The sequence below is a fragment of the Aotus nancymaae genome, unplaced genomic scaffold, assembly GCF_030222135.1.
Source record: "Aotus nancymaae isolate 86718 unplaced genomic scaffold, 86718_ANA_hifiasm-v0.15.2.pri h1tg000138l, whole genome shotgun sequence".
NCBI lineage: Eukaryota > Metazoa > Chordata > Mammalia > Primates > Aotidae > Aotus > Aotus nancymaae.
In genome coordinates, this window is record NW_026988553.1 from 110,514 (window position 1) to 127,927 (window position 17,414).

Consider the following 17,414-nt stretch of genomic DNA (forward strand, 5'->3'; position numbering starts at 1 on the left):
TTTTGAATATGGTGTCAGGAAGGGGTCCAGTTTCAATCTTCTGCATATGGCTAACCAGTTATCCCAGTAGCATTTATTGAATAGGGAGTCCTTTTCCCATTGCTTGCTTTTGTCTGGTTTGTCAAAGATCAGATGGTTGTAGGTGTGTGGCATTATTTCTGTGTTGTCTATTCTGTTCTATTGGTCTATGTGTTTGCTTTTGTACCAGTACCATGCTATTTTGGTTACTGTAGCCTTGTAGTATAGTTTGCAGTCGGGTAATGTGATGCCTCCAGGTTTTTTCTATTTGCCTAGGATTGCCTTGGCTATTCGAGTTTTTTTTTGGTTCCGTATGAATTTTAAATTTTGTTTTCTAATTCTGTGAAGACTGTCACTGGTAGTTTGATAGGAATAGCACTGAATCTATAAATTGCTTTGGGTAGTATGGCTATTTTGACAATATTGATGGTTCCTAACCATGAGCATGGAATGTTTTTCCATTTTTTTGTGTCATCTCTGATTTCTTTGAGCAGTGGTTTGTAGTTCTCCTTGAAGAGGTCCTTTACTTCCCTTGTTAGCTTTATTCCTAGGGATTTTATTCTTTTGTGTCAATTGGGAATGGGATTCTGTCTTTGATTTGACTCCCTTCTTGGATGTTGTTGATATATAGACATGCTACTGTTTTTTGTACATTGATTTTGTATCTTGAAACCTTGCTGAGGTTATTTATTAGATACGGGAGTTTCTGGGTGGAGACTATGGGGTTTTCTTGCTGTAAAATCATATCAGCTGCAAAGAGAGATAATTTTACTTCCTCTCCTCCTATTTGGATGCCTTTTATATCTTTCTCTTGCCTGATTGCTCTGGCTAGGGCTTCCGGTATTATGTTGAATAGGAATGGTGAGTAGGGCATCCTTGTCTTGTTCCAGTTTTTAAGGGGACTGTTTCTTGCTTTTGCCCATTTAGTATGATGTTGGTTGTGAATTTTTTCATAGATGGCTCTTATTATTTTGAAGTATGTTCTTTTGATGCCTCATTTGTTGAAAGTTTTTTTTTTTAACTTGAAGAGACATTGAAATTTTTCAAAAGCCTTTTCTGCATCTATTGAGATAATCAGGTGGTTTTTGTCTTTAGTTCTGTTTATGTGATGAATCACATCTATAGATTTGTGTAAGTTAAACCAACCTTACAACCCAAGGATAAAGCCTACTTGATTGTGGTGGATTAGCTTTTTGATGTGCTGCTGGATTCAGTTTGCTATTATTTGGCTGGAGATACTTGCATCTACGTTCATCAAGGATAATGGCCTAATGTTTTCTTATTATGTTGTATCTCTGCCAGGTTTCTGTATCAGGATGATTCTGGCTGTCCTCATAAAATGAGTTAGGGAGGTGTCTCTCCTTGATTTGTTTGGAATAGTTTCAATAGGAATGTTATCAACTCTTCTTTATACATCTGGTAGAATTCAGCTGTGAATCTGTCTGGTTCTGGGCTTTTTTTTTTTTTTTTTTGATTGACAGGCTTTTTATTACTGTTTCACTTTTGGAACTTATTATTAGTCTGTTTAAGGATTCAGTTTTTTCCTTGTTCAGTCTTGGGAGGTTAGATGTGTCCATGAATTTGTTCATTTCTTCTAGGTTATCTAGCTTGTGTGCATAGAGGTGTTCATAGTAGACTCTGAGGATTTTGTATTTCTGTGGGGTCAGTGGTAATGTCCTCTGTCATTCTGGTTGTGTTTATTTAGATCTTCTCTCTTTTTTTCTGGAATATGTTATTAATTTCTTAAATAAATCAACTCCCAGCGTCCTTGATCTTTTGCTTGTTTTTTTTTTTTTTTTTTTTGCATCTCAGTTTCCTTCAGTTCAGCCATGATTTGGGTTATTTCTTGTCTTCTGGTAGCTTTGTGTTGGTTTGCTCTTGTTTCTGTATTATCTTTAGTTGTGACATTAGCTTGTTAATTTGGGAACTTTCTAACTTTTTGATTTGGGTGTTTAGTGCTCTAAATTCCCCTCTTAACACTGCCTTAGCTGTGTTCCAGAGATTCTGATATGTTACATATTTGTTCTCATTAGTTTTGAAGACTTTTATGATTTCTGCCTTAATTTTATTATTTATTCAAAAACCATTCAGGAACAGGTTGTTTGATTTCCGTATAATTGTACAGTTTTGAGTGATTTTCTTAGTATTGATATCTATTTTTATTGCACTGTGATTTATCATCTGAGAATGTGGCTAGTATTTCAGTTTTATTGAATTTGCTGAGAATTGTTTTATGTCTGATTCTGTGGTCTATTTTAGAGTATGTGCCATGTGCAAATGAGAAAAATGTATATTTTGTGGTTTTGGGCTGTTCTACAGATGTCTATTACATACATCCAGTCAAGTGTTGAGTTCAGGTCCTGAATATCTTCATTAGTTTTTTGCCTCAATGATCATTTGAAGTCTCACACTATTATTGTGTCATTGTCTAAGTCTCTTTGTAGGTTCTAAGGGTTTGCTTTATGAATTTGAGTGCTCCTGTGTTAGGTGCACATAAATTTAGGATAGTTAGTTAGATCTTCTTGTTGAATTGAGCCCTTTACCATTAAGTATTGCCTTTCTTTGTCTTTTTTGATCTTTGTTGGTTTAAAGTCTGTTTTGTCTGAAACTAGTGCTGAAACCCCTGATTTTTTCTGTTTTCCATTTGCTTGGTAGATTTTTCTGCATGTCTTTATTTTCAGCCTATGAGGGTCATTGCATGTGAGATGGGTCTCTTAAACACAGCATAAAAGAAGCAAAAAGGATCTTGCTTTTTTATCCAGCTTGCCACCCTGTTCTTCTTAATCGGGCATTTACTGTGTTTACATTCAAAGTTAGTATTGATCTGTGTGGATTCGTTCCTGTCATTATGTTGTTAGCTGATTACTAAGCAGACTTATTTTTGTAGTTGTTTTATAGTGTCACTGGTCTGTGTACTGAAGTGTGTTTTTGTAGCGGCCAGTAATGGTCTTTCCTTTCTATGTTCAACCCTCCCTTCAGGACCTCTTGAATGACAGTTCTGGTGGTAATGAAATCCCTTATTATTTGCTTACATGAAAAGGATCTTATTTCTTCTTCACATATGAAGCTTAGTTTAGCCAGATGTGAAATTCTTGGTTGGAAATTCTTTTCTTTAAGAATGCTGAATATAGGCCCCCATTCTCTTCCGGCTTTTAGGGTTTCTGATGAAAGGTCCACTGTTAGCCTGATGGGGTTCCCTTTGCAGGTGACCTGCCCCTTCTCTGTAGCTGCCTTTAACATTTTTTCTTTCATTTCAGCCCTGGAGAATGTGAGGACAATGGTCTTTTGAATGGCAGTCTTGTGTAGTATCTCATAGGAGTTCTCTGCGTTTCCTGAATTTGAATGTTGGCCTCTGCAGCGAAGTTGGGGAAATTTTCAAGGGTGATATGCTGAAGTTTTCCAAGTTGCTACGTCTGTTTCAGGGATGCCAATGGGTCATATATTTGGTCTCTTTACATGAGCCCATATTTTTTAGAGGTTTTCGTTCATTATTATTTGTTTATTTTTGTCTGACTGAGTTGTTTCAGATAACTGGTCTTCAAGTTATGAGATTCTTTCCTCAGCTTGGTCAATTCCACTGATTGTATTCTGAAATTCTTGAAGTGAGTTATCCTGCTCTGTCAGCTCAGTTTGATTCTCTCTCTCTCTCTCTCTCTCTCTTTTTGAGATGGAGTCTCGCTCTGTCACCTAGGCTGGAATGCAGTGGTGCGATCTTGGCTCACTGCAACCTCTGCCTCCAGGGTTCAAGTGATTCTCCTGCCTCAGCCTCCTGAGTGGCAGAGACTACAGGCACCTGCCACCACACCCGGCTAATTTTTTTGTATTTTTAGTAGAGATGGGGTTTCACCATGTTGGCCAGGCTGGTCTCAAACTCCTGACCTCAGGTGATCCATCCACCTCGGTCTCCCAAAGCACTGGGATTATGGTCATGACCCACCATGCCGATTCTTTCTTATAATGGTAATTTCACCTTTCACCTCCTGTACTGTTTTATTGTTTTCCTTAGGATCCTTGGATTCGGTTTTGACTTTCTGCTGAATCTCAACGATCTTCATTCCTGTCAATATTCGGAATTATATTTCTGTTATTTTAGCCATTTCAACCTGCTGAGGAACCATTTCTGGGAAACTAGTGCAGTCATTTGGTTGTAGGAAGACACTCTGACTTGTTGACTTGCTGGAGTTCTTGCACTGGTTCTTTCTTATCTGATGAACCATTGTGGGCTGATGTCCCTACAATCTTCAACATTGCTGTCCTTTGGATTTTTTTTTATATGATTGGGCATTTAATTGTGATATAAAATAGATTCAATAGACTAGCTTCGTTTCTTTTAGTTTTTTTTTTTTTGTGTGTGTGTGTGAAGTCAAGGCTTGGCTCAGCACTCCTGGACTGTGTGCTCTAACTCTGGAGGGCTGGTATTGGGCCTCCAGGTTTATTCATTGGTCCTTCAATGTTGGGACCCTGTTGTGCCTGGAGGGGCCAAGGTGTTCCTGGGCCACTGGCCACAGAACTCCAAAGGTTGTTGTCAGCCAAAGCGCTTCAGTGGGTGGTAGCAGTGAGACCTGTGCACATTCCAATGTGCTACAGCAGCAGCAGCAGTGCAGTGGGGTGCATGCTCATTGGCTGAGGTGGGATACAGATGAGCCTGGGACTACCATCTTCCTTGCAGTCATTGGCAGCAGCAGCAGTGGCAGCCAGCAGTGGGGAGACCTGGCAACTGGGGTCCATGTGCCCATTTGCACCCATGGCAGTGTCAGTGTGGGGGAATGGGTGCTGGCAGGTGTAGGGCTGCCAACCTTTGTGTGCACATCCACACCAGTGGTGGTGGTGGCATGGGATGGGGGGCAGGGCCAATGGTGTGGGCCTGCGCTGGCAATGGTGGCAAGGTGGCACAGTGGCAGGGGAATAGGTGCATTCATGTCAGCAGCAATGGCACCATGAGGTGCATGTTGCACCCAGGAGCTGATGCAGAAGGAGAGGCGAGGTCTGTCCATCCACATGTTCACCAGCAATGCAATGGGAATTGTGGCCATGGGTGAGTGCACGCCAGCAAAGTGGCATATGGGAGGCTGCAGCGGTAGAGGGATGCGGGTGTGCTGGTGCATGTCGGCAGGGGCTACTTTGCTGGAGCTCTCTGATGGTCAGGTGTGGTATGCCAGAACAGAAGCTATGATGTGTCACCCTGGTTGGACATCTGAGGCTTCACTGCAAGCAGGCTTACAGATTGGGGCCTTGGGAGAGGACAGCAAACAGAAAGGTGCTCAGGTCAGACTAGCCCTGTCTCATGGGCAAGATCGCCCTGCTCTGTTTGGGTCCAACAGTTCCCCTAAGGCTGGAATCTCTGAGGGGAGCATAGTAAGTGCTTCGGGGGATGGACATCTCTGGCCATGCTCTCATGCGGATGTTCCAGTACCAAACTCTCTGGGCTCCGTACAGGCTGGCGTTCTGCCCCTATCACTTCTCTAAGCAGTTTTCCTTGCCAGCTCAAGTGTCTATGCCAGTTGTGGCATGTCCTGCTGCCAGGATTCTGGAAGTCCATGGAGAGAGTGGGTTGTTCCTCGTCTGTTCAACTTACCCCTTTGCCAGCAGTCATTGGGGGTCAGGAACGAATTCTGGTATACAATAGCCTTGTGCACGGCTCCCAACTTCCTCCCCCTTCAGCCCAGCATCTGTGTCCTCCCTCTCAATGCCTTCCTTCTGATGATCTCAGAGTGTGCCAGTCTTACTGGTGTCTTGGTCCCTCGGTGGCAGATGTTCATCCTAGCTGCATCTAGTCAGCCATCTTGCCTCCCATTTCATCATTTCTCAGATTCCAGGATGCAGCTGTATTAAGGTTACCGAATTGCTTATGACTTAAAGGAATTTCCTTTGCTATTTGAGAACGGAAGCCCAGTTCCCTGGCCTCCCAAGCTCAGTTGTATCTTCAGCATTGGCCTAGAACAGTGAGATCTTTTTAAGGTTACATAAGGACACATACAACAGTCACAAAAGAACATACATAACTAATCTTATCTGTCAGAATTGGCCCTTACAATCTCATGTACCTGCCCCCACTTCTGCTACAGTCCGTGGGCCTAGAGGGATTGGATAGTTTTAATTTGAGGCCCTGTGTCTCATGAAAGCAGTTCACTTGGATTGTTGCCTTCTCCTGGGTCTAAAGATGATGCTTTGATTGGCGTCAATGTTAAAGATTTAGCTGGTGCCTTTTTCAGACCCAGGAGTCAAAGCCCTGTAACTTAACAGCATAAGGATTAGTTAATACAATGCTTATCAAAGAAATTAAAAGGCTTAAAATGTTTTATTAAAACAGAATCACAGGTCATTGTAAAATGGCAGTTACTCATTTGACCAAAGTGATCATCAAAAGACTTTAAAAGCAATATCGAAAACATTACAATAAAGGGGTACTCTACGTGTAATATGCAGGCAGACAGACTACTTTTTGTAAAATAAGTTTCTATCTACAATATAAATTATCAAGTATAGTATATGCATTTATGTTAAAAACAGAAGCCAATGTTTAATGAAACATTTAGAGACAAAAAAAGAACATTTGGAAATTAGTGCTTCAGTTTACTAATACTGCAGAAAGTCCTATCATTCTCTCTAACATGTCACAAATTAAAATACTGTGATTTGGTGTCTGGTAGTTACTGCCTGCAGCACGTCAAACCGCTGCCCCAGAAATAGACTGACTATAGCGGAGGAGACAGCCCCTACAGAAATTAAACATGCCAAGGATAGAATAACTGTGCTAGAATGGGCTAATGCCACAGGCACACATAAGTGTAAGCTTACTGTGGTAGGCAAAAGCTTGCATTTTTCTTGTTTACAAGGAGTGAATTTCTTTTAAGTCCATTATTATGCTAACAACAAGGCATGGATTGTCAGCGACGTCTTTTCTGATTGGTTTCACAATTTGTACCAGCGGCTTGTGCTCACTTCAGGAAAGCTGGACGCAGTTGTGCAGGATGTACTGATTCCTTGACAACTGTTTTTCTCATTCCTCAGCTGAAATTCTCATAAAAAATAATGTTTATACCATGTACTTTCCCCAAATGTGACTCTATTAACTCAACCATGTGACTGGGATATTCTTAGATTACTGAAGGGTAAATATTTAAAAAAAAACTTCATTGAAGAGCATGCTAGCAGCAATGAAGAAAGGTGTGGATGTGGAAGGTATTCAAAGGGAGTTTAGCATAAATGATACTATATATATGCTGTTACCAATGCTTGGACAACAGTCACTAAGGACACAGTGGCGCATGCCTGGCACAACCTCTGGCCTGTGATTATGCTCCGTAAGGATGAACAAGGTGGTGACTCAAGAATTTTGTATGTCAAGTGAGAAAAAAAAAAATGCCTGACCTCCTTACATATGCAAAAAATATACCTGCAAAGTCTTTCTGTAAGAAGTGGATGTCAAAGAAGTTTTTGAATTAGATAATGAGGCTCCACTTTTTCATTCATTAACCAGTGGTAGAAGAGTCAACACGGTTCTGAATAAAGGTGATATGATCATAGTAATGAAGATGACATGATTAACACTGAAGAAAAAGTGCCTTTAGATGATATGGTGAAAATGATATGGTGAAATGTGTGATGGGCTTGTTGGAGGACCAGAGCAGTATGCATTCATAACAGAGAAGAAATCATGTCACTTTATAAAATCAAGAAGAGATTTCTAAGACAAAAACCGTTGTTAATGAGAGAAATCGCTCTGGAAGAAACACTTTAAAAAGTCATCCAGCAGAATGCCTCCTCATCACTGGAGGGCCTACTTCCTGGTTTCTCCACTGCTTGTGATGTTTCTTCTCACCTAAGAAATAAAATACACGGTACAGTATCCATTTTAATGGAAACACAGCATCATAGGTGGAGACTGAAAATGTGGTATCATATCTTGTTGCTGTTGTTGAACAGCTGACACAGGTACTCTAGTGCTGCTACTGTGCTGCTTCGTTACCTGAACACATTATGTTTCCACTGTATGAATGATACGTCATATTTTTTACTGTTAAGTACTTATGTACCAATAAGTGTAAGAAAGTGATTGCTTATTGGTAGCATATAAATTCAGACTCAGGAATAATGGATGACAAACAACCACAGATCGTCCACATGGATGGCTGAGATAGTGACACCTTTGCTTTCTGATTGTTGTATATACACAAACCTTGTTTCATGCACAAAATTACTAAAAAATATTGTATTGGCTGAGCACAAGTGGCTCATGCATGTAATTCCAGCACTTTGGGAGGCTGAGGCAGATGGATCACTTGAGGTTAGGAGTGCAAGACCGGCCTGGCCAACATGGCAAAACCCTGTCTCTACTAAAAAATACAAAAATAAGCCAGGCTTGGTGGTGGTGCATGTCTGTAATCTCAGCTACTCCGGAGGCGGAAGCAGGAGAATCGCTTGAATCCGGGAGGCAGAGGTTGCAGTGAGCTGAGATCACCCCACTGCACTCCAGCCTGGGTGACAGAGTGAGACTCTGTCTCAAAAAAAACTCCTTGCACATGTCTAACTGGTAACATTTTAGTGACAGAACTGTGACCAAAAGCATCAGAAATGTTATAAGTCCTATGGCAAACATATCTAAGTATGACAACTAATTTTTCTCTTCATCATTTAAAAAATGGTAAATGCCAGTATGAGTTTTGGAATTCAGTGTGACTATAAGTAAGTTCCTTTCACTCAAATGTTATCCAACGAAACAGGGACAAAGTAAGAACAGGCACAGAATAATTTCTTTTCAGCTCTTTTTAAAGAGTATCACCACGCATTTCCATGATTGGTTTCTAGATACAGTACTGACAACTGGTTCAGTAATTTTCACCACTAGAATCTTCAAAGCACTGCAACACTTGATTTTGTTTTCAAGCACATATATGAAGGTCTGACGGTGATAAAAGGCTTGGGACCAAATATCACTAGAAAGCCTCACATTTTTATTATGACTGCTTAATCCAAGTGAATGTCATTTAATTTTAATAATGGTAAATGCAACTAAAGCAGTCTGAGAGAAATCCCAGTCAATATAATTTCCTTAAGCACAAGGCCAATCCTTCCTGAACATTAGAACTTTGTACTCATATCATGATTTTTCCTCAATACCTGAAGGAAAAGATCTGAAACCAACTCGAATTATTAATTGAATTGGATTAACTTGAAGATAAACACCATTTAAACACTTTTAACTACTATTCCAAATAACAAACTGATGTATTATTTTTGTTCAGAACTTACAAAATTAAATCTTTTATTTAATTTTTTTTGCCAGGAACCTTAAAGCTCTTATAGCTCTCTAGATCATGAGAGGTAAGCGAAATCAATCAAATTTTAAATGGACAGTGTGCCCCTTTTTTAGAGGCTTAACAAAGGTAGCTTAGTAATTTCAGAGGCAAATAATTTATGACTAAGTCCTCAAAAGCAAATGCAACAAAAACAAAAATAGACAATTAGGACTGAATTAAACTAAAGAGCTTTTACTCAGCAAAAGAAACTATCAAGGGACTAAATAGGCAACCTATAGAATGAGAGAAAGTATGTGCAAACTATGCATCTGACAAAAGACTAATATCCAGAGTCTATAAGAAACTTAAACAAATTAATTTTAAAAAAACCTCATTAAAAAGTGGGCAAAGGAAATGAATAGACACCTCGCAAAAGAAAACATATAAGCATGCAACAAATATTAAAAAATGCTCAACATCACTAATCAGAGTAGTGGAAATCAAAACCACAGTGAGATACCATCTCATGCCAGTCAGAATAGCTACTATTAAAAAAATAAAAAAGTAACAGATGTTGGCAGGGATGCAGACAAAAGCTAACACACACTTTTGGTGGGAATGCAAATTAGTTCACCTACTCTGGAAAGCAGTTTGAAGATTTCTCACAGAATTAAAAATCTAATTACCATTTGACTCAGCAATCCCACTACTGGGTATATACCCAAAGGAAAACAAATTGTTCTACCAAAAAGACACCTGTACTCATATGTGTATCACAGCACTATTCACAATAGCAAAGACATGAAATCAACCTGGTGCCTATCCTTAAAACCTTGTCTGGATAGTCTCTGGCTCTGGTATTAACCCCTGGAATTGATCAGAAGCAAACAGATCAAATGGCTCCAAATCATTTACTAATGGTTCACATTTTAAACTTTTGTATCAAACTAAAACAGATATAGAAAACTATACAAATCATCACGAAATGAACACACTTGTGTAGCCACCATCCAGGTCATGAGCTAGAACATGGACAACACTCAATATCACTTCTCTTTCCTCTCCAGCTGTAAACACTGTCTAGAATTCTAAATTGCAGATTAATTTTCTCGTCTTTGAAGGTTTTATAAATGATGTCCTACAGTATATATTTCTTTGGGTCTCACATATTTTCTTCAACATTGCGTTTGTGAGGTTGATCTATGGTATTATGTATATTTGTAGTTTACATATACATCATTTATATATACATTCTATGGTTGATGGGCTTTTCGGTTGTTTCCAATTACTGACTATTACAAATAATACTATGAACATTCTTGTGTATATGATACACATATTTCTATTGGGTATCTATTTAGAAGCTGAATTACTCAGTCTTGGATTATGCATACATTCTATTTTACAGATATAAATTGTTATAAATTGTTTTCCACTCAGCATATGTCCTTCAGATCGATCCAAATTGTTGTATCAATAGCTCATTCCCTTGTTTAAAGTAGTATTCCATGAGTATTCCAGCGATGGTATGGACGTACCACAGTTTGTTTAACCATTCACCTGGCCATGTAGCTCCCCTGGACAAAAACATACCACCCCACAGATTGGGAGAACTAAAATTCATATTTATCATCAGGATTTCTTCCTTTGTGAACTTTGTTTTCATATTCATTGCCCATTTTCTGCTGAGTAATTTGTCTTTTTGTGTTTGATATGTACAAGGTATACATTCTGGATATAAAAAGTTTAAATATCATATACATCATAAATATTATGACTTGGGCTTTTTGCATTTTCGCCAGAAATTCTGCTCTACCCTATGATCCTGAAGATAATCTAGACTTTTTTCTTCTGGTTTTAAACTTTTGCTTTCCAAATGTAGGTCTTTAATATATTTGAGATTTAAAAAATCCTGTTTGTGATATACCGCACATAAAGTGCATCTACTCTAGGTGCACATTTCTATGAGTTTTGACAAATGTATAAACCTGAGGAATTACCATCAAATCATATAATATTTTTGTCATCCCCAAAGTTCCCTTATGTCTCTTCCCAGTAAATCCCCATGTTTATCCCCCGGAAAAAAAAAAAAAAAACACCACTCTGATTTTTTTCTGAACATATACTAGTTTTATCATTTTCTAAAATTTCAAATAATTGTAGTCATACAATAAGTAATTTTTGTGTAAGGCTTTTTTCCCCCAACTCAGCATAAGATTTCTGGGATTCATTCATGGTTTTATATTTATCTATAGTTAATTCCTACATATGGCTGAGTAGGATTCCATTCATTTTTCTCTATTCTTCCATTGGTGACACTGCGTTGTTTCTAGTTTTTGGCTCTTATGGCTAAGCTGCTATGAATATTAATCTAAGAGCCTTTGTGTGGACATATGTTTCCATGTCTCAAGTAAGTAGCTAAAAGTAGAAATGCTCAGTAGCCTGGCAACTGTACATTTAGCTTTTGATGTGTTTGCATGGTTTTCCTTTCCCAACAGCAATGCACAAAAGTTGCAAGTTGCTCTAAATTCTTGCTAATACTTGATATTATAAACTTAAGAAAATTACCTTTTCTAGTAGGTGGGTAATGGCATCTTGAGGCTTTAATTTACATTTGTTTGATGACTATGTTGATCAGCTTTTCATGTGTGAATTGGAAATTTGCATGCATATTTTGGTGAGTGTCTGTTCAAATATCTTCGTCATTTCAAAACTGTTATTTATCTTATTTTTATTGAGTTACGAGGGTTCTTTATATAATCTAGTTCTTTGTTAGATATGTGTATTACAAATGTTTAGTACCATTATGTGGCTAACCCTGCTTGATGGAATCTTTAAAAAACAGAAGTTTTAAAATGTTAACAAAGTCCACTGCACTTTTGTTTGGATGATTTCTGTTTTTTGTTTTTTATCTAAAAATAATCTATGCCAACCCAATCATCATAATGATTTTCGATATTTTATTCTAGAATTTTTATAGTTTTAGCTTTCACATTTTAGCTTGAAGATCCAAATTGAGTTAACTTTGCTATACAAATAAAGTGTGTTTCTCTTCTCTGAATTTAAATAGACATATTTTTCTGTTTACCAGTGGTTTTCAGCAAATTGATTTGTTATTTTAAAATAAATTTATGCAGTAAATGTGAAATTTTGTTACATGTGTATAATGTGTAGTGATCAGGTCAGGGTACTTAGGGTGTAATTTAGGGTGCAGCAGTTTTGTGAAGTATTGTCACTGGATTAGTCTGTTCTTACGCTGCTATGAAGAAATCCCCAAGACTGGGTAATTTTTATTTTAAAAAAAGGGTTTTAATTGATGCACACTTCAGCATGGCCGGGGAGGCCTCCGGAAAGTTGCAATCATGACAGAAGAGAAAGGAGAATCAGGCACCTTCTTCACAGGGCGGCAGGATGGAGTGAATGCAAGCAGGGGAGATGCCAGACGCTTATAAAACCATCAGATCTCGTGAGACTCACTCACGATCATGAGAACAGCATGGCGGAAACTGCCTCCATGATCTGATTAATCCTCAACCTGGTTCCCCCTTGACATGTGGGGATTAAAATTCAAGGTGAGATTTTGGGTGGGGACACAGCCAAACCATATCAGTCACCCTACACTGCTATCAAACATTGAATTTATTCCATCTTACTGTATGAATTTACTGTTTAACCTACTTTTCTTTATCCTCCCTTCTTCCTCTACTCACCCTTACTAGCGTCTGTTCTCTCTCTTTCCACTCTCTACCTCTATATCATCAAATTCAGCTCCCAGAGGTGATATTTGTCTTATTGTGCCTGGGTTATTTCACTTAAGATAATGACCTCCAGTTCCATCCATGATGCTACAAAGGACGGGATTTCATCCTTTTTATGGTCAAATAGTTTTCCATTGTGTATATGGACCACATTTTCTTTATTGATTTGTCCATTCGTGGACATTTAGGTTGATTCCGTGTATCTTTGCTCTTGTGAATAGTGCTGCAATCCCTTTGATATATTAATTTGTTTTCCTTTGGGTTAATACTCAGTAGTGGGATTGCTGGATCAAATGGTAATTCTATTTTTCATTTTTTGAGAAGCCTTCATAATGTTTTCCGTAGTGGCTGTTTTAGTTTACATTCCCAGTAACAATGTATGAGTTCCCCTTTTTCCATATTCTCTCCCATGTCTGTTATTTTTCGTCTTTTTAGTAGGAGCCATTATGAACGGGGTAAGATGATATCTCATGGTGGTTTTGATTTGCATTTCTATGATAATTAGTGATGTTGAGCATTTTTCATATATCTGTTGTCCATTTGTATGTCTTCTTCTGAGAAATATCTATTCATGTCATTTGCCCAGTTTTAATGGGATTACTTTTTTTTTTTCTGTTGAGTTTCTTGTATTTTCTGGACATTGTTAGTCCCGTATCAGATGGATATTTTGCAAATATTTTATCCCATTCAACAGATTGTCTCTACTCTGTTGATTATTTCATTTGCTGTGCAGAAGATTTTAGTTTAATTAGGTTCCATTTGTTTATTTTTGTTTTTGTTGTTTGTGTTTTTGAGGTCTTACCATCCAAAATCTTTGCCCAGACCAGTGTCCTGAAGTATTTCTCCAAAGTTTTCTTCTGGTAGTTTCATAGTTTTAAGCTTTATATTTAAGTGTTCAATCTATTTTTATTTAATATTTTATATGATGAAGTATAGGGGACTAGTTTCATTTTTCTGTATATGGATAGCCAGTTTTCTCAGCACCATTTATTGAAGAGACATCATTTTCTTATTGAATGCTCTTGGCATCTTTGTTGAAAATCAGTTGAATGTAAGTATATGAATTTATTTCTGGATTCTGTTCTATTGGTCTATGTGTCTGTTTTTATGCCAGTACTATGCAGTTTTTGTTACTATAGCTTTTTAGTGTATTTTGAAGTCATAGTGTGATGTCTCCAGATTTATTATTTTTCAACATTTTAATTTTGATGTGCCTTGTGTTTTTCTATGTGTTTAGTCTTTTTGGAGTTTGTTGAGCTTTTGATCTGTGGGTTTACAGCTTACGATACATTTTGAAAAAGTTTGGGCATTATTTATTTGAATACTTTTTCTGCACCCCCTTCTGAGTCCTCTAGATCACTGAGATTCTGTTTATTATTTTCAGTCTTTTTTCCTCTCTGTGCTTTATCTCATATATATTTAATTGTTATGTTTGGAAGTTTACTGATCTTCTCTTCTGTAATGTCTAAGTAGTGTTACTTCTATACAGCGAATTTTTCATTTCAGATACTATATTTTTCTGCACTGGAAGTTCCATTTGGTTCACATTTTATCGCCTCTTGGTGTATTTGATGATTTTTTTATTGGATTCTGGACATTGTAAATGTTACATCGCTGAGTGGATTTTATTTTCTTCCAAGACGGTGGGACTTTGTTTTGACAGAGAAGCAAATTACTTGTCACTCTGTTCCATCTCTTTACATTTTGTTTTTAAGCTTTGCTAGAGGAGAGAGTAGCCTTTACTCCAGGGATGCCTCAGATCTGTTACTAGCATATGATCCCTCTGGGGTCTGCATTGAATGACCTAGATGATCACTGAGGATTGTTTACTCCTGCGGGCCAGAACTTGAATGCTTGCCAGTCTTGTGTGAACTCTGAGCATAGTTCTGTTAAAACTTTCCAGTTGTTCTTTGCTTATTCTAGCACTCAGTAAAGACCCAAGGAGAGCCCATGTCAGATTTCTGGAGTTTCTTCTCCATGCAGTTGCCTCATCTCTGATAGCCTGTCCTACACATTTTACCTACATCAGCCTCCTTGAACTTTGATCTCTAATTCTTCAACTCAGGGAAACTTCCTGGCTCTGCTTGAGTTGCTCCTCCCTACTCCAAGGTTTAGGCTTACCTCATTTCTTTCCTTATCTATGATGCCACGTGTGTTGCCTCTTGTCTAGTGTCGAAGATTAGTTCTTTAATATATTGTGTCCAACTTCTAGTTGCTTATGGTGGACGAGTAATTCCAGATTCTGTTACTTCTTCAAGGCCAGAGATTTATGTTTTCTAAGCTTTTTGAAATAAGTATAACTCAGTTTTCTAAAAAGTATATTAAAAATTGCATTGTAAAGGAAAATAACATGCACATGTGTGCATGACACCTACACACCATGAAGAATATTCCAGAGTGCAGGTTTGGCCTATGGGTGATATCTGTGCCCCTTCAGGCTTAAGACTCCTAATTCCTGGAAACTCACAAATTCGTCTCACGATTAATTGCGTTTCCTTATTTGAAACTATCTATATGTTGGGGGGAAAATTTGGCTACAATCAAGGAAAGGTAGCAAGTTGAATCTCATCTGGTTACTGAGATTGTGTGCTCCTGCTTTCCAAATTCTTCAGTAGTGCCAAGGTCACTATGGACACTAGAGGGCGCTCCTTCACTGAGAATGACACACTCTCCGTAACCAACCGCCTCAGTTTGCACCAGCTCTGAGATTTAATCTTGCTGGATCTTAGTTCTTTCGTTGCAGCCAAGGCTTGCCCTGCCATAGGGCCACAGGTGGCCTGTTCCCCCATCTCTGCATTTTAAAGGCCAAATCTCTTTCCATTCCTATCCCCACTCTCAGAATGATTCAGCCTGGCTTCCTAGGATACCTCCTAGCACCAGAGCTACCCTATTTTATTTCCTCTTTGCCAGTGGTCACTGAGGAAGGAGTTCTGGGTCCCTGGTTATTCCTCTTTATGCTGAAACTTTCTCTAAGGTCCATTATACAGATTTAAAATCACATAAATGGATTCTCCAAGAATTCCATGTGGTACAAAGCTTCTGTTGGGGGCACCCAGGAGCTGTGAGAAGTGACCCACTGGATCATCCTGGGACAAGTCTCTACCTGCATCTGAATCTTGGCCTCTTTATTTGTATATTGAGGCAGCTAGGTATGACAATGTCTAGCAAGAGCACAGGGAGAGCAGGGGCGGTAAGGGGGGTGGAATTTTTTTTTTTTTTTTTTTTTTTTGAGGCAGGGTCTCACTCTGTCATCCAGGCTGGAGTGCAGTGGCGCTATCACTGTGGCCTCAACCTCCCAGGCTCAAGTGATCCTCCTACTTCAACTTCCTAAGTAGCTGGGACTACAGGCATACGCCACCATGCCCAGCAATTTTTTTTCTCTAAGATATTAATTTTAATGACTTTGCAGCAACATAATTTAGTATCAAATGTTTAACAAGTACCCATTATAACTGCTAAACTGTGAAGTCACTATTATTTGTATCTGACCAGCTACACAAAACTCATCAGTTTTTCTCTTAACAAAAGGTAGTAAAAATCGCAAACAATAAAGAAGACACTACTCATTAGAAGTCATGTTTACTAATCTAGCACCATAGTTCCAGTCTTACGACCTCCCGTGCAGTTGGAAGGGGAATACGGGAAGAGATGAGTATGTTGGAAATGTAGAGTAGTTCTCAAATTGGAGCCCCATTTTGCTTGCTCTAAGGCCAAAAACACAAGGTCTAGCAAAGAAGAGGAGCTGAGGCTGAAGATGAAAACAAAGGCTTTTGGTTCAGATGGTAAAGGAGGCCCTCGAGAGCAGTAGCATCAGTGTATCCCGAAAGCAGTGCTGGAAGCAGCCTCATGAACTAGGGGTTTCTTCTTGGCATCCAAGTCCTTTTTAACTTCTTCAAGTTTTTTAGCCAGGTTTGGTATGTCATAGTTCTGAGCCAGATACATTCCAACCACGTTGCCCAATGTAAATCCAAGCAGGAACTGGAGCGTGATGTCGGTGGGGAGGGCGAAGAGGGTGCGAAGGGCGGCTGCAGCTCCGCGGGCTGGTCCATGTCCAGCCATGTTTGTTTTTAATCTTTTGTAGAGACAGTGTCTCACTAAGTTGCCCAGGCTGGTCTCAAACTCCTGCACTCAAGTAATCCTCCCACACTGGTCTCCCTAGGTGTTAGGATTACAGATGTGAGCCTCTGCACCTGGCCTTGGAATTTTTTGTATGCAAGGAGTTAGCCTAATTAGACCTCTCCTGTTTGGAAAGAGGATGTCTGGGAGAGGATAAGGAGAAAAAATTGAATCTATAAATTCAGCATGAGCATGGAGACGGTAACCAGGGTCTTGGCCACCTAATTACTGGCATATATTAGTGACTCAAAAAACATTTATGGAAACATGAAAGAATGAAGGA

General features: G+C 38.8%; 1 protein-coding gene across 1 annotated transcript; it reads right to left on the bottom strand.

Moving 5' to 3' along the window:
- Positions 1-16,763: 16,763 nt before the first annotated feature.
- Positions 16,764-17,074, bottom strand: LOC135272836 (short transmembrane mitochondrial protein 1-like). The gene has a single exon (XM_064371510.1). The coding sequence runs from the start codon at positions 17,072-17,074 to the stop codon at positions 16,826-16,828; it is 249 nt and encodes an 82-aa protein (XP_064227580.1). The 3' UTR covers positions 16,764-16,825.
- Positions 17,075-17,414: the final 340 nt, after the last annotated feature.

Excerpts from the sequence above, each read along its gene's own strand:
- LOC135272836 (XM_064371510.1), bottom strand. The coding sequence starts at position 17,074 with ATGGCTGGACATGGACCAGCCCGCGGAGCTGCAGCCGCCCTTCGCACC.